Source organism: Podarcis tiliguerta, assembly GCF_965153285.1.
Source record: "Podarcis tiliguerta genome assembly, chromosome: 8".
Lineage (NCBI taxonomy): Eukaryota > Metazoa > Chordata > Lepidosauria > Squamata > Lacertidae > Podarcis > Podarcis tiliguerta.
This window is the reverse complement of record NC_139541.1, coordinates 54,611,217-54,638,318: the sequence shown is the minus strand read 5'-3', so window position 1 is coordinate 54,638,318 and position 27,102 is coordinate 54,611,217. Positions and strand designations below refer to the sequence as shown.

Here is a 27,102-nt window from a genome sequence, read left to right as displayed (position 1 = left end):
CCCTTCCCTGTATGCAAGCTCTATTTATAGTGAGCTAGTTCAGTTCTAATGTTAATTAAAGCTCCAATGACTTTTAAATGCCTTTTAAAATGTATGTGTCTGGCCAAGCTATCCTGGATTTTGACTTACATTTTTCGTATTTATTTTGTGCTGTTGCATTTTCAACCACTTTTAAAAGTAATTTTTTGAATACTAATATATTGATTTTTATGCTCAATTTCCCCCTAAAATATTCACTTTTGTAATCCTTGCTTGATTGGAGAACTGCATTTAAAAATTTGGATAAGTGTGAATTCAGAAGGATAGCTGTATTTGAAATTTTATGTTGTTTCAGGAAGTGCAAATATGGCAGTGTCACCTTTAAACGCAAACCAAATTTCTCTCCCATCCCTTCTGGAGGACTGCAACTGCCTTAAAGGTTTGCATGTGATCTGAGTAAGAGGGTTCACACTCTCCCACCAGCACCTTCTGTGACCTTGCAAAGTGCCCTGAAGTGGAGCACGCTTTGATTCCACTCTTCTTCATTGGGGCCCTGAAAAATGCAGCTGCCCCTGAGCAACTGCTTGGGTTGGTTTGCAGATGCACTGATAGAATATGAAGGAAAAGCTAGAAAATAATAGATGATGCTCCCTACCCCCTGGTGCACCACCACAGATTGCCACAGAACTATGAGACCCGCATCTTCCAAAGTTCCTAGGAAGTTCTTTAGGGATCATGTGCTGACTTTCCACCCAACAAAAAAGATGGGATAGGGGCTGCAGCCAATTCTTGTCTGCAATCTCTGCATGAGGGGTGTTGCGGGAGGAGGAGAGTGCAAGAATTACGATGACAAACTCAAGGAGAATTGTGGAGCACTTTTAATTTGCAATGTTCCATATACATGATAAATAAACAGCAGCAGTGGGTATAAACACGTTGAAGAAAACTGGCGTTCCCAACCCTACTTCTGGGAACATTCATCCCCTCTGAATCCCTGCTCAGGCTGTGCTAAACAGGGAAAACCCCGTTTCCCCTTCTCAATTCTCCAAGCTGCTCCTTAGTTTCCCCTCCAAACCCTTTCAGGCAAAAATTGACATTTTGTGGGCACCCTTGTTTCCTGTTACAGAAGGAGCAACACAGTATTTCCTTTGCACAACACGACCTTATGCTAGCATGTACCCTGGCCTGACCTTTTGCATTTTTGTGACGACTGCGATGGCTTTTAGCAAACAAAGCTGACTGAGATGAGAATGAGAAAGGAGCAACTTCACAATGCTTGTGAGTTTCTCGGTCTGCTCTTCTTCTCATGCCTCTTCCTTTCCCTCCTCCCCACCTTGGGAGGTTCTGGATTGTGGCTCTCATCCAGCTGGCACTGTGCTTTCTGCAGCTTCTCCACGGCTGCTCCTTCTTTCCCCAACACCTTTGCACAGCAGAGGCAGATGTCCCCAGAAATGGGGCCAGCCCAGGGAATTTGCCTTTAGGTATGGGCTGCCCCTATTTTTCTGAGCAGCGGAGACCACGCCACATGGGCAAGAGAGGGGAGTCTCCATTTGCAAGTGCTTGGTAGACTTGAGGTGGGAGGTGGGTCATCCATGCAGGTCCAGGGTCACAGCAGCAGGGGGCAGCACGAGGTCATCAGCAGGGGTTGAATAGGGGGTCACAGTTATGGAAAGTGGAAGGAACCCAAGGCAGGGCTTCTTTCAGTTCTGTTCAGTTCTGTTCAGTTCTGCAAAGCAGATGTTCTTCCACTGAGATACACCCCTTCCCCTAAAGGGGAGCAAAGGGCATCACTCAGGGAACACCACCCCAACATCCGCTCCACTTTCTTAGTCTCTCTAGGGTGACACAAAATCTAGGTGGCTGGATGTTCGGCTGGAATAATTCAGTGCTTCCTCCAGTGAAGGAGGAGAAGAAGAATGCAAGAAGCCACAAGCAGCTCCAGTTTGATGCTCCCCCGTCAATCAGGTTCTACAGTTTTCGGAAGTTGCTCAGGTCTTCATCCCCATTGATTTTGAGGCCCTGGAGCAACGGGAAATCTAACAGGGCCCTGTCCAGGAAAACAGCATCCTCCTGACAACTGTAGTCGAGCTCTCTGTTTGGATGGTCGCTGTGAAACCACAGGTTCTCATAGGGCTTTGGGCTGGGCGTCCTGTCGCTTAGGAGGGGCTGCGTGGAGTTGGAGCGCATGTAGAAACTGGGTGAGGCCTTCTGTTGGCTGCAGTAGCTGTCCACAAACACCTTTGCGTACTGGACAGACTCCGGGCTGTTCACGTAAGAGGCTGGCGCTGGGTCACCGGTTGGCAAAGTGGTCTCAGCATTAGCCATATAAGATTCCAAGGAGGCTGTCATTGACCCATCCTCCAGGGCCTTAGCAGGCTCCCCCTTCCCACAGGAAAGGCATTTCTTCTCATCCGCTTCAATCACCAAGATGGCCGAAACAACAACAGGGCTGAGCTCGCACGACTTTGGAGCCTGGAGGATCTCCTGGGAAAGAAGGCAGTAGGTCAAGTTAACAGCTAATGGCCACAGTACAGGTCACCCCCCTGTTGGGTGAGAGGAAAGGCCCATCATCCCTTGAAGTGGAGTAACCATCCCCGGTGAGGCCTCAGCATCAGATGGTCTCTGAATATGAAGGCTTTGCAGTGTTGGTCCTCATAGCTAGAAAACTCCAATAATCTTGGATTCATCCATGTATTCATCTGGACCAGTTGTCTCCAACCTGGTGCCCTCTGGACACTTTGGACCTCCACTCCCATCAGCATAGCCATATGATGCTGGTGCCAGTGCTGGCTGCAGCTGATGGAAGTTGTGGTCGAATTCGGCTTGAAGACAGGAGGGTGGCAAAGGCTGACCTGAGCCAACAAAGCACAGCTGAGGCCCATGTCCTTAAACGTCCCTGGCCTGTGGCTGCTGACCTTTGGAGTCAGTATGTGCTGATACCTAGCTATGGCTATTACACAATGTGGGGCTTGTGATGTGCAGAACTCAGGGTGGGTCAGGACAGAGGGGCTGCCCATGTTCCCAGCTGTGCAACCTGCCCATGACTCACACTGCAGGTGAGATGTGTGTAAAATGTGGGTCTGTATTCCAAAAGGCCTGCACAGGTAGGGGAGGAATAGGAGGGGCAGCAAGCCAAGCCCAAGAGACTCCACCCCCCACACTACATTTACCTCTTGCAGAATGGCTGGTGCCCATTTGCCAAGGCTGCTGTTGGCTGGGTCAGGGACGCTGGGCCAGAACTGGGTTTTCATCCTGTGGGTCACATGAGAGAGAGAGATCTGGTGAGACTCAATATCCCAGGAGGAAAGTGTTTAGGCTGGCTGGACATCCCACGAAAGGCAGGATGTTATTGCTTTCACTGTGTCAGCCTGATTCCCATTCAACCACTAAGGGTCCAGCTTATTGCTTGCTCCTCCTTTAATTCCCCATTGTCCCACCCCCTCCAACTACTGCTGTCCCACACTTTTCCCTCCCCTAAATCCTGATATTCGCTATGCTTTGAAATCCAAATAGGAGAGCAACATCAATTGCATAGGAAATCTCCATCCTTTGAAATCCACACTTATCTGAATTTTGTGATGTAGTTATCCACTCAAACAATGTTCACAAAAGAGCGTAAAAAGCTCACACAAAAATGAATATATTAGTGAAATTAACATACACAAGCGCATTATATTCCCGCACAAATGTGTACGTCAGTCAAAAGAGTACAGTATATAAAATATGTTTGTTAGGAGAAATTCATATTAAAATGCTGATGAATTTTAATGAGGATTTTTTAAAATTGCAAATTGCTGCGAAATGTGGAGAACTGAACTTAAGATTGGGAAAATGAGAAATCTAAATAACTGAAATTGACTGATCCTTCCCTCCCTACTCTGAGTCCCGACTCATTCTTTCTCCTTGTCCTTTGCTTTCATGCTCATTCCCTGCTTCTTCCCTACTTACATCTCAAGCCCTGGCCTCTTCCTTTCCTCCTCCTGCAAATATCTCACTTCCTATCTGAGGCCCTCTGGGCAACCACTGTGTTTCCTCATCTGCTCTCAGAGATGACAAGCAGGATGAGTTCTGCAACTCCTCCCCACACTCACCTTTTGCTCTTCTGGAAACAGATGACCAGGACAATAATTGCCAGCAAGAGGAGCCCAATGAGCATGTAGACAAAGGGGAGGTCCATGTCATCTGGAAGAGAGAGATCACAGAGGAGTAAGCCCAGGGGATAGTGGTGGCATGTTAAGAGGACCTTCTGCATTTGGGGCTGGAGGAGAGAGAGGAGAATGGGGTGCACTTGGACTTGTTCAGCCTTGCATGGGCATCATTTGCTGGCTGCAGCCTCAAGCGGGGATGCCTTGCCGATATGAGCCACAATGCATGTCAGGAATGTGCTCCCCCCCAAGTGCAGCAGAAGAGTCAGCCTCAGAAATTGAGCTAAGTGAGCAGGGGGCTGACTAGAAAGGGCAGTCCGGCCCCCCCCCTTCCCCGGGAAGACACTGTTAGCTCCCAAGGAGTGGAAGAGTTGGAAGGTGCCCAGAGCATTGCCAGGCAACCAGCAGATAAGCCAGAGTCTGAGGCTGTGTCTTCTGGGAGTGGGGAGGAGACAGACCAGCCATTAAGTCCCCGTACTAGGAGAACAACGGAAGGGAAGGAGAAGAAAGGTGGGATTTTGTTTGTTTATTTATTACATTTATATCCCACCTTTCCTCCGAGCTTGAGGTGGCATATATAGTTCTCCTCCCCTCCATTTTATCCTCTCAACAACCCTGTGAGGTAGATTTGGGTGAGAGAATGGCAGAATACAAGTAAGCTTCCCCCAGCATGAGCTGGCCTATAGCTTCATAGCCAAGTAGGACGAGAACCCTGGTCTCCCAGGTCCTAACCTGACACTCTAACCACGACACCACACTGTCTGCGTTTTAAAAAATGACTTTTTTGGTGTAGGTTGGAGATAATATCCACTCCAAGCTGCTGCCTTGACCAGCACACACATGTTCAAAATGAAGCAGCAAACGCCCTGAATAGCAGCAGAATGTGACAGTGTGCTCACCATCCCGGGACTTGATACAGAACAAAATATGTCTGCCCCTAAGCCTTTGTTGTACTACCTACCAAAAAAAGGTGTAAAATGATAGAACCAGATACAGTCATTGTAGAGAAGGTTCCCAAATGTCATCTAGCCCAACCCCTTGCAATGCAGGAATCACAGCTAAGTGGAAAGAAAGATGGCTGTCCCTTCACAGGCCATCATTTCCAGAGGTATTTGCTGCCCCACTCTGAGCATGTGTGTAGTGATGGTGGCAGAAGTGGCCTCCTTGTTGTACGGGGAGGCCATTATCTGCAGAAAAGACAAACCTTTTTTTTTTTTTAAAGGATAGTCCAGAAAACTGCAAGTTTTAAAAGAAACCCTTACTTTGCCCCACCTACCTGGACATCTGCTTCTACCTCCCAAACTTTTTGAGGTGTTTGCTCACCCCAAATGCAGCTGAAAACATAATAACTTAACAAGAGCCGCTGGATCAGGCCCCTCTAGTCCAGCATCCTGTTCTCACAGTGGCCAACCAGATCCCCTAATGGGGAACCCCCAAGCAGGACCTGAGCACAAGAGCCCTCTCCCCTCCTGGGGTTTCCAGCAACTGGTATTCAGAAACACTGCTACCCCCAAGTGTGGAGGCAGAGCATGGGGACAGCCCACCTCCCCCATGAACCCAGCCCCACCCCCCGTCCTATGGTTCTCCTTACCAATCGCCTTGGTATAGAACGTGAGGATGGTACCGTTGGTGCTCCCACCCACTGTTGAGGCCATGATGTGCACCCTGTACATTCTGGAAGGCCAGAGACCCACGATGGTGAAGGTGTCGACTGAAGAGTTCACAACAGCACCTAGGCAAAAGGCAGGCATGTTTAGCCCCCCCAGGGTGAAAGTGTAGCTGAGGCAGGGGGTTCTGAGGCCAGAGGGTAGGTAGATTTGACAAAAGGCCACCTGGCAACGCTTCGGGCAATGTGGCCTCTAGTCTAGCCTATGAAAGCTGGTGTCACCGTAAATTTTACCAGCACGACTCATGTTGCTCTGGCCCAGTAGGTTTTAGAAACTATACAAAACCCTATGCAGTGGAAGTTATAGTGCTGTAAATGCTTTGATAGGCAGCCTACATGTGAAGGGATATAGAAAGGTATAGAAGAGATTGTGAAAGGATGTAGTGAGAAGAATCTGCTTGCTCGGACTGTATAATGTGTCGAGATTGTGCGGGAAAATCTCACTCTTGAGGTACGTAACCTGATAGTAAGTAGGTACCCTGTTCTTCACTGAATCAGAAATCCAGCTCTCATGATGAAGGTACACTTTTCCTCTAAGAACTGGTTCACCCACACTTCTGTTTCCCCCACAATTTCTTCTCTTTGTCCAGAGATTTCTAGCCATGGGTCCAAGAGGTTTCTTTTGTTGTCTCGCTGCTTTCCCCATGAAAACCTGCCGTTTATTGCTGAATCAGAACGAATGCCGATCTGCAGCAAACCCAATCGACGTTTGTTCCAACTGAGCAGTAAAAAGTGGGCTTTTCTGAGGAAAGTGGCAGGACAACAAAACAAAACAAAAGCAGAACCTATCAAATACATGACTACAAACAAACAGAAGTGTGCATGAGCCCAACGTGACTTAATTTCTACTCATGTGTAAAGCATGAGTAGGGAAAGCCTTGGTATAAGCCTGGGTAATTTATAGGCTGGTGGACTCCACTTCTGTGGGTTTTCCAGAGGCTGCTGCTATGACCAAGGAATTATCCACACTTATCTCTTGCCCCACTCATTCCAGGCACAGGCCAGTGTTTAAAAGTTCTGTGTCTGAGCATCCCCTGCCCCCCGAGAGCTTTCCCACAAAAACCTGCTCTTTAGCACTCAATCAGAGCAAACAATAGTAGCTCCAGAGCAAAAACAAAAAAGAGGGACCTTTGGACATGGAGCTTTAAAATGTGGAGCATGCCTAGAAAGAGCAGAGGACAGGTAAAAAGGTAAAGGTACCCCTGACCATTAGATCCAGTCGTGGCCGACTCTGGGGTTGCAGCGCTCATCTCGCTTTATTGGCCGAGGGAGCCGGCGTACAGCTTCCAGGTCATGTGGCCAGCATGACTAAGCCACTTCTGGCGAACCAGAGCAGCGCACAGAAACACCGTTTACCTTCCCGCCTGAGCGGTACCTATTTATCTACTTGCACTGGTGTGCTTTCGAACTGCTAGGTGGGCAGGAGCTGAGACCGAACAACAGGAGCTCACCCACATTGTGGGGATTCGAATCGCTGACCTTCTGATCGGCAAGCCCTAGGCTCTGTGGTTTAGACCCGCATCCCCCTTGAGGACAGGTAAGTGTGGATAAACCCCAGGTAAAGTTGTCTTAAACATCATAATGGTGGGGCTGTTGAAGAAATCCACTGCACCTCCAGGCCTGTTGACCAGAGGTGAAGTTAGACACCCAGCCATCTGTGCAGCAAGGCAGATCCCTTCTTTCAGCCCAACTTGAGCTCTCCTTGTCCATTGGCTGGGAAATTCAGGGTCCTCCCACCCTTTGCTGGGGGGATATGACACAACTGGGAGGGGCTGAACGTATGGGTGTGACTCACTTTTCAGGTCCTCATTGGTGCCGTTCCAGAAAATGGTGTAGTTGGTGATGAAGCCATGCCGCTTTTCAACCGGGATGGGTTCCCAGTGAAGCTGAGCTGTGGACTTACTGATACTCCCTGGGTGGAGTTTGGGGGTGTCAGATGGAGCTGCAGAGGGAGAAAAGGCGGGTTATTACTATTGCCACCAGCAGACCAGGGTCACCAGGAGGCTGCAGGGGGACTGATGGGTTTTATTAGGGCAGGTCCACGGCACAGTTTTGAAGCACATGGCTTTCCTCAGAGAATCCTGGGAATGGTAGTTTGAGTCCCAGCTCTGTGAAGGAGGGGAAGACTACAGTTCCCAGGATTTTGGGGGGAGAAGTTAGGCACTTTAAAGGCACATTGGGTATGCTATAATCACATGGTGTGAATCCACCCTGAGAAAGGCAATAGTGTGAATCTACCCTGAGAAAGGACCAAGGCTTGCTAGGAGTCATCCCTGGAAGCTGCTCTTAGCTTTACATCTCAGAAAGATAGTGTCTGAACATGTGCAGAGTATCTTTCCAGCACTACTGTACATCCACAGGCACCCCCTAACTCAATCAGAGGAAGTGGCATCCAAAAAGGTTTAGGGTTAACTCAAATAATAGCATGCGAATTTATAATTTTGGAAATTAAGTTGTGGGGCATGAATATTGGGGGGTGGGGTGGGATCCTCTAAGGGGACCCTCCGGAGATGTCTTTCCTATTATGCATTTGTGTGTTCTCATGATGGTATCAGGGCAGTTATAAGCGGTTCCAATACTCTTCGGGGCAGACATACTGCTTCGTTTCCAATCAGTGCACACCAGGGGGTGGGGCTTGTCTGGCCTTTGTTGCACAATAGTGCAAGAGTTCCCCTCTGCCTCCAGACAGCAATAATATGATAACACTGGTCAAGCTCTGCAGCACAACTAATAAAGCAGAATGGCGTGTGGATGGTCCAACTTAAATCTATCACTAATGCACTATTATTGTATCAATTACAAGCTACAGAAAAGAACCTTCCCCCTGCAACTACCCACATCAGTCTGGATGGTTCCCAAGATGCTGAATGAAGACAGTTTTGTTGGAAGGAAGCTAGTTTTATGTGTCTAAGTAAGACTGCGCATCCCCAGATGATAGCAGCTGAGCAGAAACAGGGGGAGGCCATACCTTTCTGCCTGGTGTAAACTTCCAAACACTGGGGCATCCCCACTCTGTCCCTGTAGAGCGGGTAGATGGAGATGTTGTAGCGTTGAAAAGGTTTCACGTTTTCTGAAAGAGAGAAGAGGAAGGTTGTCCGTGGATGTGAGAACGGGAGCCAGAACATCAGAAGGTGAGCTTGTGACTGGGCCTGAAGAACAATCTAGGATGATATGTACCCATTTCACAGAAAAGAGTGTGGAGGCACTCTCAGCTGTCCTACCCCACTAATGGGCACCCCTCCTCTGTCTCCCAAGTGGCACTTCCAATGGATGAAAGGGCTCCAGCCCTCTCTCTCCCTCTCACCTTGGATCAGAGCACGTGTGACGGTGCCACTCTGCACTTTGGTCCATCGCATGTTGTTGTGACCGTGGTTGCCATCAGATGAGTCTTCCGCCGAGGTCATGCTGTGCCACTCGATGATGTAGCCCCTGGCTGGTGTCGCTGGGGTATCCCAGTGCACCCAGATGCTTGTCTCGTTGTGAGGGGAGGCCTGGAACCTGGGCACGGGTTGACCTACGGACAGTATCAGAAGATGCAGGGGAGATGGTTAGAATTATAGGCAAGAGAGCATAGGAAGGCTAACTGGTGATGGGGGGGGGGTCATATAATCAGAGTGATGAAAATGACCCCAAGGGTCATTAGTCCAACCTCCTGCAATGTCAGAATCACAGCTTAAGAACCTCTGACAGATGGGCATCCAACCTCTGCTTAAAAGCCTCCAGTGAAAGGAGACTCCCTCGGAAGGTGGTGGACTCTCCTTCACTGGAGGATTTTAAGCAGAGGTTGGACGTCAGGGATTCTTCAGCTGTGATTCCTGAAATGGCATTCGACTTTACAATTCTACGATTCTGTGAGTCTAACTTTTGAGGTAGTTTGTTCCACTTTCATATGGCTCTTATGGTCAGAAAGGCGGAAGACTGTCCTTTGTTGGAGGTTTTGAGCAGAGGTTGGACGGCTATCTGTCAGTTGTGACTCCTGCGTTGCAGCTTGACCCTTTGGCTCCCTTCCAACTCTACAATTCTACGATTCTATACAATCTCCACACAGTACATATGTGTACTTGGAGATGGCAATTGACCTCTTTATCATTGCTGTGCCTTAGTCGTGGAAGACCTATGCAAGACCTCAGTATAAGCTTTTTTTAAATTTTAAAAATCCAAAGCACAACCCCCCTTTTGCCCATTTCTCCCATCCTGTACCTATCTTTGGAAAATCTTTGGATAGGTACAGAAATGCCCGTGTGTGTTCTCCAAAGAGAAGATAACGAATGGAGAGAGAGAGAGTAGTAATAGAGGTGAAGGGCTTGTGCACCCGCCCTGATACCCTTGGTCAAGTTGCATCCACTAGTGTGGATGGCAAGCAGTAGAACAGTGATGAATATCCAGGATGGAAGAAAACAGAAACCTGTGGCACACAGAAAAATCAAGTCCCGACACTTGTGGAGAGGGAAACCCAAAAATCCTGCAGCTGGCAGTGAATATGCTCATATTCTTAAGAAAGTGAATACATTGCAAGAGGTCTGTAAGATTGACTCTTTGCAGGAGAGCTGTCCCCAGATTGAGGAGGCTCCTACCTTTCTTCTCAGACAAGTAGACTTCAGTGGGCTGAGATGAGCCTCTGGCGTTGTAGGCCATGAGATAAATCTTCTGGGTTCCAAGTGGAAGTGAGAAAGTGCAGCACGTCTCAGAGGTGTTGCACAGTGGCGATGGCTCCCCGCTGTGCCGCCGGGTGCTGAGGGTGGCCATGTAACCCAAGATTTTCCCATGGGCCTCATTGGGTTTCATTGGCTGCACAATAAGAACAGAAGAACATAAGAAGAGCCTGCTGGATCAGGCCCATGGCCCATCTAGTCCAGAATCTTTTTATCACAGCGGCCAACCAGATGCCCCAATGGGAAACCCGCAAGCAGGATTCAAGCACAAGAGCCCTCTCCCCTCCTGTGGTTTCCAGTATTCAGAAGCATTGCTGCCTCCAACTGCGGAGGCAGAGCAGAGTCATCATGGCTAATAGCCATCAACAGCCCTCTCCATGAATTAGTCTAATTAAATTTGGTGGCCATCACTGCATCTGGTGGCAGTGAGTTGCATAGTTTAACTATTTTTAGCTGCATGACGAAGTCCTTTCATTTATCTGACCTGAATCTCCCAACATTTCTTGATAAAGACAGCCTCTTGTTGCCCACTTTACTGTAAGGGGTTGCTTGCTTAATGAATGAATCAAAAGTGCACATTATATCCAACATGGGTGGGATCGGAAGACCCTGGATTAGCCTCTTGAACCTTATGATGATGCCTCCTAAGACTGCAAGACACAGATCTCATGAGGGCTTCTTGCCTTGCACAAGCTGGTGCCCTCCAGATGTTTTGGAATGGTCAGATTGGAGCTGATACAGGAGGCTGGTTGGCCTTGAGGTCTGCAATGTAGTTCCCCGCCCCTCACCTTCCACAACAGCTGCACTTCCATTCTTGCCTCTGCCTCCCTGGTCTTCACTTTCCACCAGGCATCAAGCTCTCCTGAAGGCGCTGGAAGAGAAAAAGAGGCTTTGGGTCCATCTACACTGGAGTTTAATGTGAACTTGAAGTTGCTTGTGTCTCTCTTGTTTTTGTTGTGGTAGGGTCCACACCGTATCCTCATTAAAGTGGCAGCCCACTCCCACCACCGCTAAATTTGGACTTTCCCATCCATGGGAAGAAAATTCAGTATAGGCCCAGGCTGTCTGAAGGACAGTATAGGCCCAGGCTGTATTCTCCCATACAAACCTTCCCTGGGTTCTGAGATCTTTGGGGGAGACTTTTCTCTTAGTCCAACACCATCATAGGCACACTTGGTGAGGACGTGGGAGAGGGGCTTCTTGGTGGCTGCTCCCAGACTCTCAAACTTCTTCCTTAGAGATGCTAGACTGCCTCCTTCCTTGTAGTCCTTCTACCAGCACCTTCTACCTTTTTATTCCAATAGGCCTTTGGGAACTGACTCTTTTTCAATAGCTTTTAATACTGCTGTACTGTTTTATTATCTGTATTTTAACAGAGCTGGTTTTTTATATTGTATTAATTCTATTAATTATTGTTATTATTAATAATAATAACATCCTGCCCTTTTGTCAGATCAGTACTCAAGGCACAAATTAAAACAACGCAGATAAAATACGGAAGTCTAAAAACATATGGAAGATAATTGTTCGGAAGTAATTAAACTCTTATCTTTTGTATGTTTTTAGCCTTCCATATTTTATCTGTGTTGTTTTAATTTGTGCCTTGAGTACTGATCTGAAAAAAGGAGATTATTATTAATAATAACAATAATAATAATACAAAATTGCAAGTTACCTGACTGTGGGTACACTGAACAGCCTTGTGTGGGTGGCTGGGGTTTTTTTTACACATGTGGTTGAAAGTGATCCTTTCCTGGGTGCTGCCTTTCATGACACCCCTGACTTACATTTTGTTTCTGTCAGCCCAAAGGAAAGAAGGTAGCCTGTTTTTCAATGGTTGTTGCTGGAGGTACCTTGGCGGTCCTTTTATTTTTGAAACTGCTCTTGAACAGAACAGCTATACGAAAGCATTGGCAGATAAACTCTTTCCCTCCTCATCCTGCATGGTTTGAGGCCGGATCGGTTCTGAGGCTGCCTCCCAGCAACTCCTCCTGGCTCACTCAAAACCCTTTAACAGCACAGGGAACGGAAGAACCCCTGGTTTCTTATTTGGATGAGCTTCTCAGTTGAGAGCTTAGGAGGGGCTCTGGACTAGCCCCCTGCTCTGCTTCCCCCTTGACAACAGGGCCACAGGATTTCAGATGAAACTGCTCCTCTGTTCCACCCACCTTTCTCATGGGTGGTGAAGTTCACCATTGGACTCCAGTCACTCCAGTAGCCGGCTCCACCAAATCTCTGGCAGCGCATCTGGAAGTGGTAGAGGGTCCCAAAGAGGAAGCCGCAGTGCCGCACACGCCACACTTCCTGCCTTTCCCAGGTGGGGTTGGTGATATTGTGGACCTTGGGGGCGAAAAGCGAGAATGAGAATGAGCTGTGATTCCTGTATTGCAGGGGCTTGGACTGGGTGGGCCCCTTCCACCTCTACCATGCTACAAAGAATAACAGCCAGTCGTCCAAGGCTGCTGTGCCATTGGTCCCTTGGGTGTAGGGATGGAAGGATCTGCCAGGTTCACTTCTCTCCCCTTCTCATTTTCCTAATCTGAATGCAGCTCTCCAGCAATCTGTGCCTTAAAAAAAATCCTTTTGGGAAATCCCTAAGTGTCAGAGGAAGGTTACCAGATGTCCCCGTTTCCCAGGGACAGTCCCCGGATTTACAAATCAGTCCCCTGACAAAATCCATCCCTTTCAACTGAAGTTGAAAAGTGTCCCTGGATTCATTGAAAAAAATCTGATAACCTTATGTTAGAGTGAAAATTTATCCTACTAAACACACTTTCTGTCTGCAGTTTTGAGTAATGTACATACTTTGTAAGCACTTTCCCCTAAAATAAAGCATTTTTCTTTGTTGTTTTCACTAATATGTTCTTTGTAATTAACACTTTCCCCAAATAAATGCATTTTGGTAAACAATGGTCAATCGGAGAACTGCATCACAAAATCCAGATATGTGCAATTTTCAAAGTTCTTATATCGTTTCAAAAAGTGCAAATTTAATAGATTTGGCTTTCAATGTGAATGAAATAGAACTTCTCCTTGACCCCTGTGTTCAGAGCCCAACCTTCACCAACTCTTTGCCCTTGGCCAGCACAGCCATGCTGGCTGGGCTGATGGGAATTATAGTCCATAATGGCTCCATTGGCTTGGGCTGGTGATGGTTGCAGTCCAGAATGGCTGCCTTGGCTAGTGTCGATGAGAGTTGTAGTCTGGAACATCTGGAAGGCATCTGATTGGCAAAGGCTGCCTCAGACATCACTGGTAAGGTATGGTGAGAGAGCACCAGCAAAGAGGAGTGACTTGCACCCTTGATGCACCAGTAACAGGGGAACTGGACCACTGCAAGCCCCAAACCAGGCTGTGCTTGGCAGGATGATCAATCGTAGCTAATTGTGGGTGAGCTGATCTGAAGGAAAAATAGCTCAGTTGCACATTTGCTTATTTGAACAGCAGGGCTACCACTGGAGCAAAAGAAAAAGCAGCAATAGAAGCTGGCAGAGCCAACATGAGGCTGATGAGCCCCTGGCTTGCCGGTTGCCAGGGAACAGCCTGGGAAAGAAGTGTGAAGATAAGGGACCAGGTGCTGTGTGTGTGTTTTAGGGATGATGGATGTGACACAGGACAGGAGTGAAGGAGAACAGGTATTCTTCCATCTTGTCATTATTCTGGTCTCAGGCGTATCAAGAAATACCTAAAATTATTAAATCATCTGTTCACACTATCATTACTGAATATGTGGATGGACAACATGAAAACTTGCTGCTCAAAGAGCTTTTGACATGGATGCTACCAGCAACTAGGATCCAAGCACCCAGCAATGGAAAACCCTGAGAAATCTACATTTGTCTTTTTGGTATAAGAACTTATGGACGTCATATATTTGCATGTTTCCAGGAGGCTGAAGGATTCAGAACACTTCTGTGTCACCTGGTGGGACTTTATTTCCTATACTTCTTAGAAGCTCAGCATCCACCATCCACGTCAGCTCAGGAAATATGCCTTGATTTATATTGATGTGCCAGCATTTCTTCCTCTGATTATTTATGGTTTGTTTGCTTTGCATACTGTATGAAGTAATACCCTGTTATTGCACTTTTGGGTTGGTAAATATGGGAATAAATGAGTAAATAAAACAGTCATCAAGGAGTTAACAGCAAAGCCAAGCACGTCCTGGGGGTTGGGGGTATGCTTTCTCTTGCATCAAAAAGCTGCTCTTGAATGAGAGCTAGGAACCTCCTTCAGCCCTTGAATGAGAGCTAGGAACCCCCTTCAGCAATGGAAGTGGGTGTGTGCGCAGCAGGGGGAGGCCTGCTTTGATCTCCAGGCTCTCTGTTCGGAAGAGATACTTGAAGTATAGGTGGGTTCCCATGAGGCAAGACACAGCAATAACAGCAAGAACCTTTACTGAACTACATAACTAGGAAACAGGGGCAAAGCAACTGCATATATACATTGCTGAAAGCCTGGGCCACTCCCACTCCCAACGTGATTGGCTGTCCAAACTTCCAAGCTGTGAATCACGACTCAGAGTTCAAGGGCCAATGGCAGAGGCCCAAATCCTGAAATGTTCTGTGACTGGACATCATGTATCGAATCAGAATGTAGGGGCTCAGAATCCTTAGTCCAGACTCAAGCTCAGGCAAACACAAACCACTGAATACATAGCAATACTCACCAGCTTCCACTCCTGGTCGCCCTCTGCCTGGTAGCTCAGGTCACATAACTGGTGCATGTGCTCGCTGTCTCTCCCTGCTTCCCACATGACAGATATGCAGTCAGTCTCCTCGGGGATGGACTGCATGGCGTGGATGGTTGGGGGGTCCAGCTTGGCTGAAATGAGAAGTGCAGGGCAAAAAGCTAAGGCAAGGGCAATGGTGTGTGTGTTAAAGTCTGATCTTGAAGGTCTGATCAAGCCAGGCTTTTCTTCTATGGCAAGCCTCAGCTAGCATTTGCATCTTTCATTTCCAAACTCCCCCCCCCTCAGGCAGAAGCGCTGCAAAAAGATGCAAAGTCAGGGCGGACTCCGCTGCCTCTGCCTCCACACACCTAAATCGATGGGGTCTGCACACAGCGGCTCAGAGCCCACTTCTCCCAGGGCGTTGTTCACCGACAGCCAGAAAATCATGGGGTGGTAGAGCAGGAGGTTCTCTCGGCCGATGGTGCAGGAGTTCTGCCCAGGCAGTGGGGTGCAGCTTGCGGGGACGGCCTCTGTGGGGACTTCACACACACCCTGGTTCCTGGAACACCAAGAGAGCAGTCAGTCAGTGGCTGCCAGAGGAGGAAGTATCTTTGACTTCTCTGTGGTCCCACCATGCGCAGGGGTGGGTGAAATGGGGCACTGAACTCCACAAATCAGTGCCTTAATGTGCTCGTGCTGGGTGACTCAGTTCAAGGAGGTACAAAACTGCCAAATTTTACAGACCCTCTAAGTATCCCTATATTCCAGGGATGTCCCTGATTTAGAGAAGCCACCCTGGTTTCTGATTTGATCCCGGAATGTCCTGCTTTTGCTTAGGATGTCCCTATTTTCATTGGATAAATGTTGGAGGGCATGCAGCTACTTGACCCCTGAGCTGTCTGAAGGCAATCCTGTATAGGGAAGGTTTGTTTTTTTAAAAAAAGTTTAATGTTTTATTATGTTTTTATATACAAGGTGTGACCATAAAGTTCGGTGAATGGTCACAGAAATCAGCGAGAAATATTCGAACATGCGATCAGCATCGGAAACCCATGAAATGCTTACAAATGTGTACGGAGATGAAGCTGTAACTCGAAAGACAGTGGTTTAAGCGTTTTTGTGAAGGGCACAAACCATCAAAGATGACCCTCCGTCTGGCAGACCATTGATGAGCAGAAGGGCGGCAAATGTTGACAGAGTTCGTGAGTTATTGATGCGGGAATCGGCGTTTGTCCGTCCGACGGATGGCAGAAGAATTGCATATTCCGTATGAAATTGTTACTGAGGTTACTGAGTTGTCCCACCCTCCATATTCTCCTGATCTGGCCCCACTGAATTTCTTTCTTTTTCCAAAACTGAAATCTGCACGGAAAGGCCACAGATTTTCCAACATTTCACATGTCCAAGTTGCTGTGATGAGGGAACTGAAAGCAGTACAAAAAGAGGACTTCTCCAGAAGTTTCCAACAGTTCTATGAACGTTGTCAGCAGTGTATTGTATCAGAGGGGGCCTAATCTGAAGTATGTTCAAATATTTCTCGCTGTCCGATTTCTGTGACCGTTCACCAAACTTTCCGGTCACACCTTGTATGTTGGAAGCTGCCCAGAGTGGTTGGGACAGCCCAATAAGATGTGTGGGGTATAAATAGTAAAATTATCGTTATGGAATGAGATGTCCCTATTTTTGTCGGAGAAATGTTGGAGGGTATGATTTTACAATCTTCATATTCATCATCTGGCCACCAGCCCAAACTTCTGGCATTTCCCATAAGATGATCTGTCAACTGGTTTAGAGGTTCAAAGCCAGGGTCAGAATGTGGGAGACAAAGTTCCCCCACTCCCCCCACTCCACACTCTTAATAAAAATTCTATTTCCTTACCGGTATCCCTTCAGGGCCACACTGACTGGGAGGTAGCTGTCTTGCCCAGGGTCCCACCGGCATGTGAGGTTCTTTGTGGTGACATTCATAACGCAGGTGAGGTTTTGGGGTTGTGCTGGAGGATCTGAATGGCGGGAAAGGGGGACGGAAGAAGAGAAGGAGATGAATTGCATCCCTGCATTCAGTGGGGCTGAACTGAGATCTGCATCTGCCACCCAATGACATTTGAATTCTGTATTTGAGATTTGTCTCTGATATTTCACAGTGGACATGCAATGGAATTTCAGACAAACAACACTTCTTTTTCCAGTAGCAGCACTTGAGATGAGGCAGTTTATAAAATTACATATTTGATACCTACCAAAAGCATAGCAATCAACAGATGCCAATAAATCTAAAGCACTGGAATGCAAAAATAAAATGCAAAACTTGGCTGGTAAAAGATTAGAAATGTTCCCCATTTTTAAAATATTCATTCTCGCTCTGTCAGGAATTGCACCGATCATGATTTTACTGCTTTTATCATTGTAAACCACCTTGATTCTTTTGTTAAAATGAATGCCCACGTATATCAAAGATGCCTCCTGCCCCATGTCCCTTGCTCTGCAGCACCAGGCTGCACTTACATCCTGCACGAATCTGGATGACCTTCATCATCTGTGGCTTCTGTTTCCTCTTTACATAGCAGCTCAGAGTGGTCACAGTCTCATTGATGGGCCCGATGGTGATGTTGGAGACCTCTAACCCATTGTGTAAACTGTACTGGGTCCCTGTCAGGAACTCTTCATCCAGTTTCCACATCATCTGGATTTCTTCATCGTCTCGGATGAGGCAGGAGCTTCTCCAGATGGTGCAAGAAGCTCTTGCTGTGGATCCCAAGAGAACCACTGGGGAGTCTGTGGTGATGCTGCTGCAGGCCAAGGATCCTGCTGGGCAAGGAGTGAAAGACTTATTGATTTATCCCATCTGTATCCCACCTTTCCTCCAAGGAATCTCAAGGCGGCTTACCTAGTTCTCCTCCTCCCTGGTTTATCCTCACAACAACCCCGTGAGGTAGGTTAGGCTGAGAGAGGCAGTGACCAGCACAAGGTCACCAGGAAAGATTCATGGCCGAATGGGGACTGGAACCCTGATCTCTCAGGTCCTAGTCTGACGCTCTAACCACTATGCAACGCATAGGCTTGGGAGAGCAACATGGCTCTCACCAAACCTCAGGGAAGGAGGCCTCACAAATCCACCTGTTGCTGCAGCTGTGGCAAAATGCACTACTACAGCTGTTTGTGGTTGGTGGCACATGCAATTGTGAATACTTTGACACAGCTGTTTATTCTATACTGTTAAGTATGATGATGAATTCTATTTAAGTACCCCTTTTTAATCTTTTGTATGACTTCCTTGGAAAGTGGTGGACTCTCTTGCCTTGGAGGTTTTTAATGAGAGGTTGGATTATATATTTACGTGTGATTCCTGCATTACAGGAACTTGGGGTCCCTTCCAACTCTACAATTTTATAATTCTGCGCTTATGCAGTATATTGTTTATTATATTGCTGTGTTGTCAAGCAGCCTGTGGCCTTTAAAAAAAAGTTAAACTTTTTTTTTGTACTTTGCTGTAAGAAAAAAACTATGATTCTATTAAATGAAAAAAAAGAAAAAGGAATCAGCTGCACATCACCTGTTGTTCAATTATGCCCCAGATTGGCCCCATCTAGACAGCAGAATGGCAACCTACCTCCTGGGAGCAGAAAGAAGCAGGCAGAGCATCCCAGAAGCAGCATCATTTGCCCCCTGGACCAGGGCTTCTTAGGGCTTGCCATGGTGTTGCTCAGGGTTCTGGCATCACCTGGAATCCAGAGAGAAACACTTTCAGGCACTTAGAACTTCGAAATCCCTTCATGACACTATGGCGGGGGGAGGGGGATGTTTTCACCTCATGTGATTGGCAATAAATGCTGCCAGTCCTAAACCTAGGTGGGATTTACCTTGGAGGAAGGGGACACATCTAATAAGAAGGTGCACAGTTAGAATTTCACCACCTTTTGCATTGCACAAAGAGGATTATCATGAGGCATTAGCACCTGCTAGGCAATGTTCTGGGCTGCTCCGCGCCCTCTGCATTCGGTTTCAGGCATGCCAAAAATATCCATGACCTGGCTTTAGAAGTTCTGTGTCCCATCTTTGGGACACAGGAAGAACAGAAGACGCAGAGGCTGTGATGAGACAATGCAGTTGCAAAGTTTTGTTAATCCTTAAGATTGACATAAGCAGTGTGACATTTATCCAACCGTGTTAGAAAAGTTGTTGTTTCTGTGTGCTAGCAAGTCTCATGATCAATAGTTTACAATTAAAGAGAGCCAGATATAGCCAAACAGGTTTTTGTGTATGTGTCGTTAGGGAAGTGTATTGAAAAGTCCTGGATGAACAAATTAATAACAAGAAGGCATATGAACACCCCACAAGCAAATAAATATAGATGCAGTTCTCTAGCCAATGTGTATAAAAATACATATTTTAGGAGAAAACTTCAAAATTTTCACTTATCCAGATTTTGTAAAGCAGTTCTTCAACTGGCCAATGTTTACCAAAATGCATTTATTAGGGGAAAGTGTGCAAAAAGATGCCTGCATTAGTGAAAACAGCATAAGCTTGCATTATTTTTGGAGAAAGTCTTGCAAATGTGTAAATTAGTCAAGACTACATACAAAAATGTGCATATCAGGATAAATTTGCCCTAAAATGCTGACAGGGTTGTAACCAATGTCAGTTCTACCCTGAGTAGAGCCTTTGAAATTTATGAACGTGGGTGCATTGATTTCAGTGGGTCTCTTCTGAGTAGGACTCAGGGCTTATCCACGCTTTCTTTAGTCCCTCTTTTTTAAAAACAACAGTAACAGCAGCAGCAGCAACATAAAATCAGAATGGACCATGATGATAATCTAGTCCAATGCAGGAATCCTCTTTCCAGAATTGTCAGAATGTCAATCAGACAATAAAAACCTCTTACTATTTGGAGATTGGGGTGGCATGTAACAACAGGGATTGCAGCTAACGTCATGTTAATGTATTTTTAATTTTAATGTATTTTTAATCTTTGTTGGAAGCCGCCCAGAGTGGCTGGGAAAACCCAATCAGATGGGCGGGGTATAGATAATAAATTATTCTTATTGTTATTGTTATTCTTATTCTTATTCTTATTTGTACACAGCCTTATTTTGGATGCTGTCCAATTAATCTCTGCTAGAGCTGCCCCCAGATAGCTGTACTATACAACAAGCAGGATACAGTTTGAGCAGCAGAAACTGTTATTATTGATTCAAATGAATGGTGGTCAGAAGTATAACAAAATGTCTTTCTAGCCCTGCAGTGACCAGGCAGGTGAATTTTTAACCACCTCAAAATAAATGCGCCACAGAGAGTTTTCGCAAAGATAAAGCCAAAGTACTTAAGTGGGCAACACTGTTCAATTATACAACCGCTTATGCTGTGTATGCCTTTTGATGCACACCACCAATTTAGTCAATATAATGAGCAAATTAACCTACCTGATTGCCATAAGTTCCAGATTTGGAAAATAATAATCTCACACCTACTTGGGGGAATGAAACAGGAGCCACACCATCTGCAGAAATCGAGCTGTGTGTGCGGAAAGGGAGAAGAGCGCTCCTGAACGATGTCATTTATGTAGCGATTAAGTAAGAGTGGGGCTAAAACGCAGCCTTGTTTTATGCCACCCTTGATATCAATACTGAATCTGAAAGGCAGTTTGCAAGTCCGGTTCAGGTGTCGGCATCAGCACCAGAGCAGAGCTGTTGTGTAAGAAGGGGCAGGTGTTGATTCGCTGTTGGTCAACTGAATCAAAGGCAGGTGTTACATAACCAATGCAACACACTCACACCTTCCTGGTGGGGAGCTAATGTTCTTCACTACCCTTTTTGCTTTCTTTTGGAGATTGCCTCTAGTTTACATTCACATCTGTACCACACATTTATAGCACCTTCATACCACTTTAACAGTCATGGCTTACTCCAAAGAATCCTGGGAAATGCCATTTATTAAGGGTGCTAAGAGTTGTTAGAGGACCCCTTACCATAGCTGTCGACTTTTCCCTTTTCTTATGAGGAATCCTATTCGGAATAAGGGAATTTCCCTTAAAAAAAGGGAAACGTTGACAGCTATGCCCCTTACAGAGGTACAATTCCCAGCCCCATTAAATACTTCCGCTCTCAGGTTTATTTGAGGATGGGGAAAGTAACGACTGTGAAAGTAGTGTAAGTGTGCTATAAATGTATGGCATGGATGTGACTTTTGTCTCTCAATCCCAGGTGTGGGAGGGTTGTGTCTGGTTAGCAAGGGAAAGGCACTCTTCACATTCTCAGTGGAATTCCCCCTTGCTGCTGCAAAGCTGAGCCTGGGATGGAAAGCAGGGTACTAATGCCTTTGGTTGAAGCAGGCCTTGTAGATTTGTAACCCCCCGTCTGTCAGAGAGAAGGGCTTCTGGCCTAGGCTTCTTCCTGACCTGCTAGTTTACTATATGCAGAATTTTGTGTGTGTGGCATTTAATTATGTGAGTCCCCAATGACGTTTCTGGGGTGGTGAGGGAGGCCAGACACATGCTCACCTTCTTGGTGAGAACTAAGGGGGGGAAAAGGCTAGACAAAAACAATGAGATGAATCACTGATATTGGGATAGTTCTGAAGGCCACCCCTGGTGAGCTGACAGGCAAATTAGGGATTGTCATGCTATGCCTCAAGTCTACAACTCTCTGCTCCATTTATCTTTTTTACATTAGTTATAGCAGAAAAACAACTGCTCTGAGCTCCTCACTTCTTTGAGTGGAGAAAAGTTCCAGGCACTGTGCTGCTGGATTTCATTAGCTTTAGATGATAGAGAGCATCAGGCGCTTTGCACAATTTAGTTTATTTGCAGATATGTAGTTTGAACATTTTGGGAGAAAACCAAGGACACTTCTACAACAACCCCACCAATCCTGCATCACATTCTGAGCCTGCTATTGTCAGATCCCCGACACCTGCATGTGTTGACGCTTGTAGCAAAACTAAATTATGCTGTCATAGAACTCAGAAGAAGAATCTAAAGTGCCCCAAGCTCAGCTGCTGTGATGGGTCCATCAGAATGAATGGCTAGTTCTTCCAGCAACTGATGCATGTCTGAATGCCAAGGATAAGGCACAGGGTTGTGGCAACTTCACAGGCATAAGGCTAGCTCACAGCTAGGGGAGGCTGATAGAAATTTGAGTAGTCATTGGCTCCCTTCATGGGTGGGTGGCATCTACAGAGGGACAGGTCAGTCAGTTTCGGTTCATCTCAGTGTCTTGTTTTCCCAGTCTTAAGTTCAGTTCTCTAAATTTTCCATGCATCAGCTTGCGATTTGGGTTTTTTAAATACAAAATGTCCTCGTGGAAATACACCAGTGCTTTAGTGTGAATTTCTCCTAATGTGCACATGGTTTCCCCCAATCTACACATTCTTGCAAAAAAAATTCTCCTTATTATAGCATGCATTTCTGTCTGTTATTTTCACTGATATATACATTTCAATGTATTTTATCCCAGAATATGCATTTTTGCACACATTACGTGGCTGGAGAATGACATTGCAAGATTCAGAGAAGTGCCCATTTCAAAGGGCAGCTTCATTTTGTTAAGGGTGAATTAGGGAGCTTTGCCTTTAAGTGAGAACGGAATCAGATTCCTCCCTCATCCCATTGGCAAAATCCTTCACTGGTGGGAATAAGTGATCTGTCCAGGGCATGCCTGCTGCTTTCCTGCCATTTTTGTCTTTCCTAATTGTGTGTTTTCCTCTTCTTCTGTTCCCGAGCAAGCGCTAGATACAGCACTGGCCTCTCTCTGTTCCCAACATAATGCAAGCGTAGGATTTAACAGCAATCAAACTCCTGTTTGGGGGCAAAGGAGGTACACCCCAACATTTGGTTGGAGGTCCCACTTTTGTTCCCTATTAGCCATGGAGTCTAAATGGAACCTCCATGTGCTGGGGCACTCTGCCTTAATGCCAGACAATGGGGAAAAAGGGGGAAATGGTCATCCCCTCAAGGGTGCTGAGGGGTCTGGACTAGACAGTTCTGTGACCTAGCAAGACCATTCTTCTGATCTCTAGCCCACAACTTCATTCTGGAGACGTTTCCATCACAAGCAGAGCTGTCCTGTGTCCCACATATCTGGAGCAGAGTTCCAACTATCTCCTGGTACAATGTTTAGCTCTACATGCCAGCATTACCCAGCACCAAAATGCCAGCTGGCCATTCTTCTTTGGCTGGGCATTCCCACCCACAACTGGCACACACAACTACCACCTAACAGAGGAGGAAGGGGTAATAATGCCCTGTGAGCCCCAGAACATATTTAGGATGACATTTTCTAACACAGCAGACCCTGGACAGGGCAAAACACAGTCATAATCTGACGACACAACTGAGCACATGGCCCCATGCATTGAGTGGCAAGCAATTAAAAATAAAAAATATCTGGGATCCCCAGAACTTACCTCTGCTTATTTTCCACTGACTCTCTGTTCATTCTGGGAAATGGCGACGCTGGAGATTGGAGTGGAATCACCTGCCAATGTGCTGCCTCCCCTCAATAAGTTTGTAAAGAGAGAGTGGGGGAAACACACAAAATTCTGCTTCCCAGCTCAAGGACTGCCGTTACTCCGCTCCTCTCTCTCGCCCTCTCAGCAAGGTAATTGCAAAATGCTTCTCCAAAGGCGTTATCTGCCCAACAGTGTCTCTCAGGAAGGAAGGAACTGTGTGGCTGGCACACTCACACACACATGCCACGCAGGGCTGGGAGAGGCAGCCCCTGCCTCAACTTCCCCAACCTTCACAGCTTTATAGGGGCTTTGCAATGTGCAGGCGGTGTGGCAATCTCCATCACCTTTGCTGTCAGGCAGAGACGGCTCAGAAACTGTCAGAGCAGAGACAGCTGCATGGGTGATCTTTGGGAGGTGGGGGGCAGAAAGGTGTGACTGGGCCTGACTGTGTAGCCCAGCAAGATCTATTAGGATTTAGACTAGTGGTCCCCAAACTTTTTTGGGCCACCCTCCTCTTGGTTCCATAAACTCATCCCCAGTGCCCCTTACCATACGCTGTTAAAAAACATAATTCATAATAGTTTGCATGACCCACAAAGGAAGATAACAGCACAATAAAATTCAAAGCAGTCACAATTAATTGCACATTTATTCAAAATCCAATTAAAACCATTTTGTTTAATTCAGTCAACAGATCCAGTGATAGTCTGATAGTCATTTACACCTGCAGGAGCCCCCTGCTACCCTTTTGGCTCTTAGTGTCCCCCCCCCAGACAATCCCACAGCCCCCAAAGGGGAGGTACTGCCCGCTGACCCTGCTCTGTTAGCAAGGGGGATCAGGAGTAGTTTATAAAATAAAATAAAATTGAAGTGTGCAGATGATTATGAAAAATCGTCAAGAGACTCACTTGATAAAATTGATTCGGAACTGTGTGTTAGGTTCCCTGCAATCTCTCCTTAGCTTCAGAGCTGTTGTTGTGCTGCCCCAGAAAGCTCCCAAATTGCAACTTGCTTGGGGGAAGGAGTCGGCCACAGAATGCTGAACAGCAGGGCAGCTTCTGCCAAAGCAAGAGGGACATCAGTTTGGCATGGAGGACTTCTTAAAGAGCCACGAGACCCGGGAGGAAAGTTGGAATGCATTCTAGGTCCCTGTCTTTGGCATCCTTCAGTGCTTGCAACAAGTCAAAGATTAACTTATTTCTATTAAAATGATAGAATCATGGAATTGTAGAGTTGGAAGAGACTCCCAGAGGCATCTAGTCCAACCCCTGCAATGCAGGAATATACAGGTGGCCCATATGGGGATCGAACCCATGACCTTGGCATTTTCAGTACCAGGCTCGAAGCAACTGAGCTGAGCAGTAGAAAATAGTATCTAGGCTTCATTACAATATGACAACACCTTACGTCCCTTTAACTAGAGGGATTTCAACCTTATGTGATTGAAGGCTGGCTGGTTGAAAATATGCAAGTTAAGTGCAAACAATCTTGAAAGCTCTTTTTGACTGGCATTTCCCAGCATGGAAAGACATTTTCAGCTCTCTGCCTTGCTGGGGGGGGGGGGAGGCGGGTGCTCAGCGCATGGGTTCTGGGATGCTCCCTTGAGATTTTGCAGGGCCATCCAAGTTCCTGCGAAATCTCACATGAGCATCCCTAGGCTTCTGGAGCAAGCACATTGAGAAGGCCATGCTGCCCACCCCAGCAAGGGGGAGAGCTTAAAAGCTCAACAATGGTACCTGCTCAAAGTACAGATCCAAAGATGCTCCAGTGGTCAGAATGGAGGGAATTTGGAGCTTGGTAGGTTCTACATGCACGGGGCTTTGGAAGCTTCACTGTCACTATTTCTGTGTGGGTTTCAATCACATGCTGGCAAATTCTTGTTGTACAATTAAAACTAATTTGGTGCTCTTGGGCAGCCAACTTGCTCCCCTGCTCCAAAAAATAAAAATAAAATAAAAAACCCCTGAAGTTTTTGCCATACGGAAAGTGACAGGAAAATGCACTGGGAAGTGTGGGATACCAAATGCTTGATGAGACGTTGTATAACCTCCCCACAAACAAACCAGAATTTAGTTTTATAAATAAGCCAGTGTTGTTTAACCTGCTACATATGTTGTACAAAAAAGGGGACAAAATTCTCAATAAATAAACAGGTTGCCTGAAAGTAAACCCAGTTGCCTCCCTTCTATGTTTTTTATTTTTTTAAAATTGATTTTTTAAAAATGTATACTGCTGTCGGGGCAGAACTCACGAGAGTTCACAGAACCCCCCCCCCCACACAAAGTACATAATAAAAACAAGAGCAAAGATGAAACAAATCAATAACCCTCCCTCCCACAAGGATGTGAGGATGAAGTAGACTAATTCATGGAGGAAAAGTCTATTGATAGCTACTAGCCATGATGATTATATGATATGACTCCATTGTTTGAGGCAGTAAATGCCTCTGAATGCCAGATGCTGGAAACCACAGGAGGGAAGAGGGCTCTTGTGCTCTAATCCTGTTTGCAGGTTTCCCATTGGGGCATCTGGTTGGCCACAGAGTGCTGGGCTGGATGGGCCATTGGCCTGATCCTGCAGGCTCTTCTTATGTTCTTCAAAACTTGGAATTGCCTGAACAGGTCATATTGTTGGGGATCGATTTGACCAAAGTACTATATTCAAGGAGTGTTTTGATGACATATGCAGAGATATCCACGCTTGGAAGGTGGAAGTGGGAGAACGGCTTCCAGGTGTGTAGACTCTCTTCCCAGCTTTAGAGGCGACACTTGGATGGTGAGGGGTGGGGTTGGAAGGGAGGGGGGCTTGAGTTTTCTTCTCCACTGATAGCTCCACACCTCTCATCTGAAATGGGCTCAGGTCTTGCCAGCTTGCACTCCTTTTCAGGGCTCCACAAAGAGGCAACTGAGCTCTATGTTTACTTCATTGGAGCGGAGTGTGATTGTGAAAAACAGGCAAATTGCACAATTCCACACCACTTTTTTGACACATTAGGATGGTGTCACTTCCTGCACAAAAGAGTTGTTTGTTACGGAATGATGTCCTGTCATGTGCCTACTGAAGGCAGAGAATATTTCCACTAGGTTGGGCTTCTGGAAGCTAGTCCTCATGGTTATCTTCACCATAACTGCTTGCAGAGCTGATATTTCTTCTTTTATTGCCTGTTTATTATAAAACAAATTATCTCATGCTACTATGTTGGAGAGCTTGTGGCCGTAAGGGCACTTTTCCCCATACGTGGGGGGCAGGGAGAGGGTGTGAAAAACTAACATCTTATTGATGATCTATATTTGCGGATCTCTCCACAATAACAAACCAAACTGTCACTCCTGATCCAGTCTTGGCACTCCTAGTCCCTGAAAGTGAGTTAACCCCCCCTTTTGTGCACAAAGAGTTGCTGCTGTTAGCTGCAGACCGAACTGAGACTGCTAAGCCATGGAAAGTGTCTCAAATTCCACCCATATAAAACAAGGAGTTGCTTGCTTTGCTGTCGCCTGCAGCCAGATTCAAAATCTCCCAATGCTGGGAGTCTGCATGGCATCC

The 27,102-nt window shown here is 46.5% G+C and overlaps 1 protein-coding gene across 4 annotated transcripts; it reads right to left on the bottom strand.

The window, feature by feature from the left end:
• Nucleotides 1-839: 839 nt before the first annotated feature.
• On the bottom strand, nt 840-24,578 carry CSF3R (colony stimulating factor 3 receptor). 4 transcript variants are annotated; one of them, XM_083452859.1, is made up of 17 exons: nt 24,468-24,578; nt 23,515-23,605; nt 18,725-18,835; nt 17,620-17,922; nt 16,994-17,117; nt 15,483-15,673; nt 15,112-15,266; nt 12,611-12,782; nt 11,231-11,313; nt 10,365-10,578; nt 9,095-9,304; nt 8,759-8,860; nt 7,586-7,732; nt 5,716-5,856; nt 4,071-4,161; nt 3,150-3,231; nt 840-2,463 (listed from the first exon to the last, which is right to left on the bottom strand). In XM_083452859.1, exons 3-17 carry the CDS (start codon nt 18,807-18,809, stop codon nt 1,948-1,950), a joined length of 2,616 nt encoding a protein of 871 aa, XP_083308985.1. In that variant the 5' UTR covers nt 18,810-18,835; nt 23,515-23,605; nt 24,468-24,578; the 3' UTR covers nt 840-1,947. The 4 variants fall into 4 exon arrangements, with proteins under 4 accessions (XP_083308985.1, XP_083308987.1, XP_083308986.1 ...); XM_083452861.1 differs by lacking the exon at nt 24,468-24,578 and having other exon boundaries at nt 17,620-17,919; nt 23,515-24,035; XM_083452860.1 differs by lacking the exons at nt 23,515-23,605; nt 24,468-24,578 and adding an exon at nt 20,583-20,775.
• Nucleotides 24,579-27,102: the final 2,524 nt, after the last annotated feature.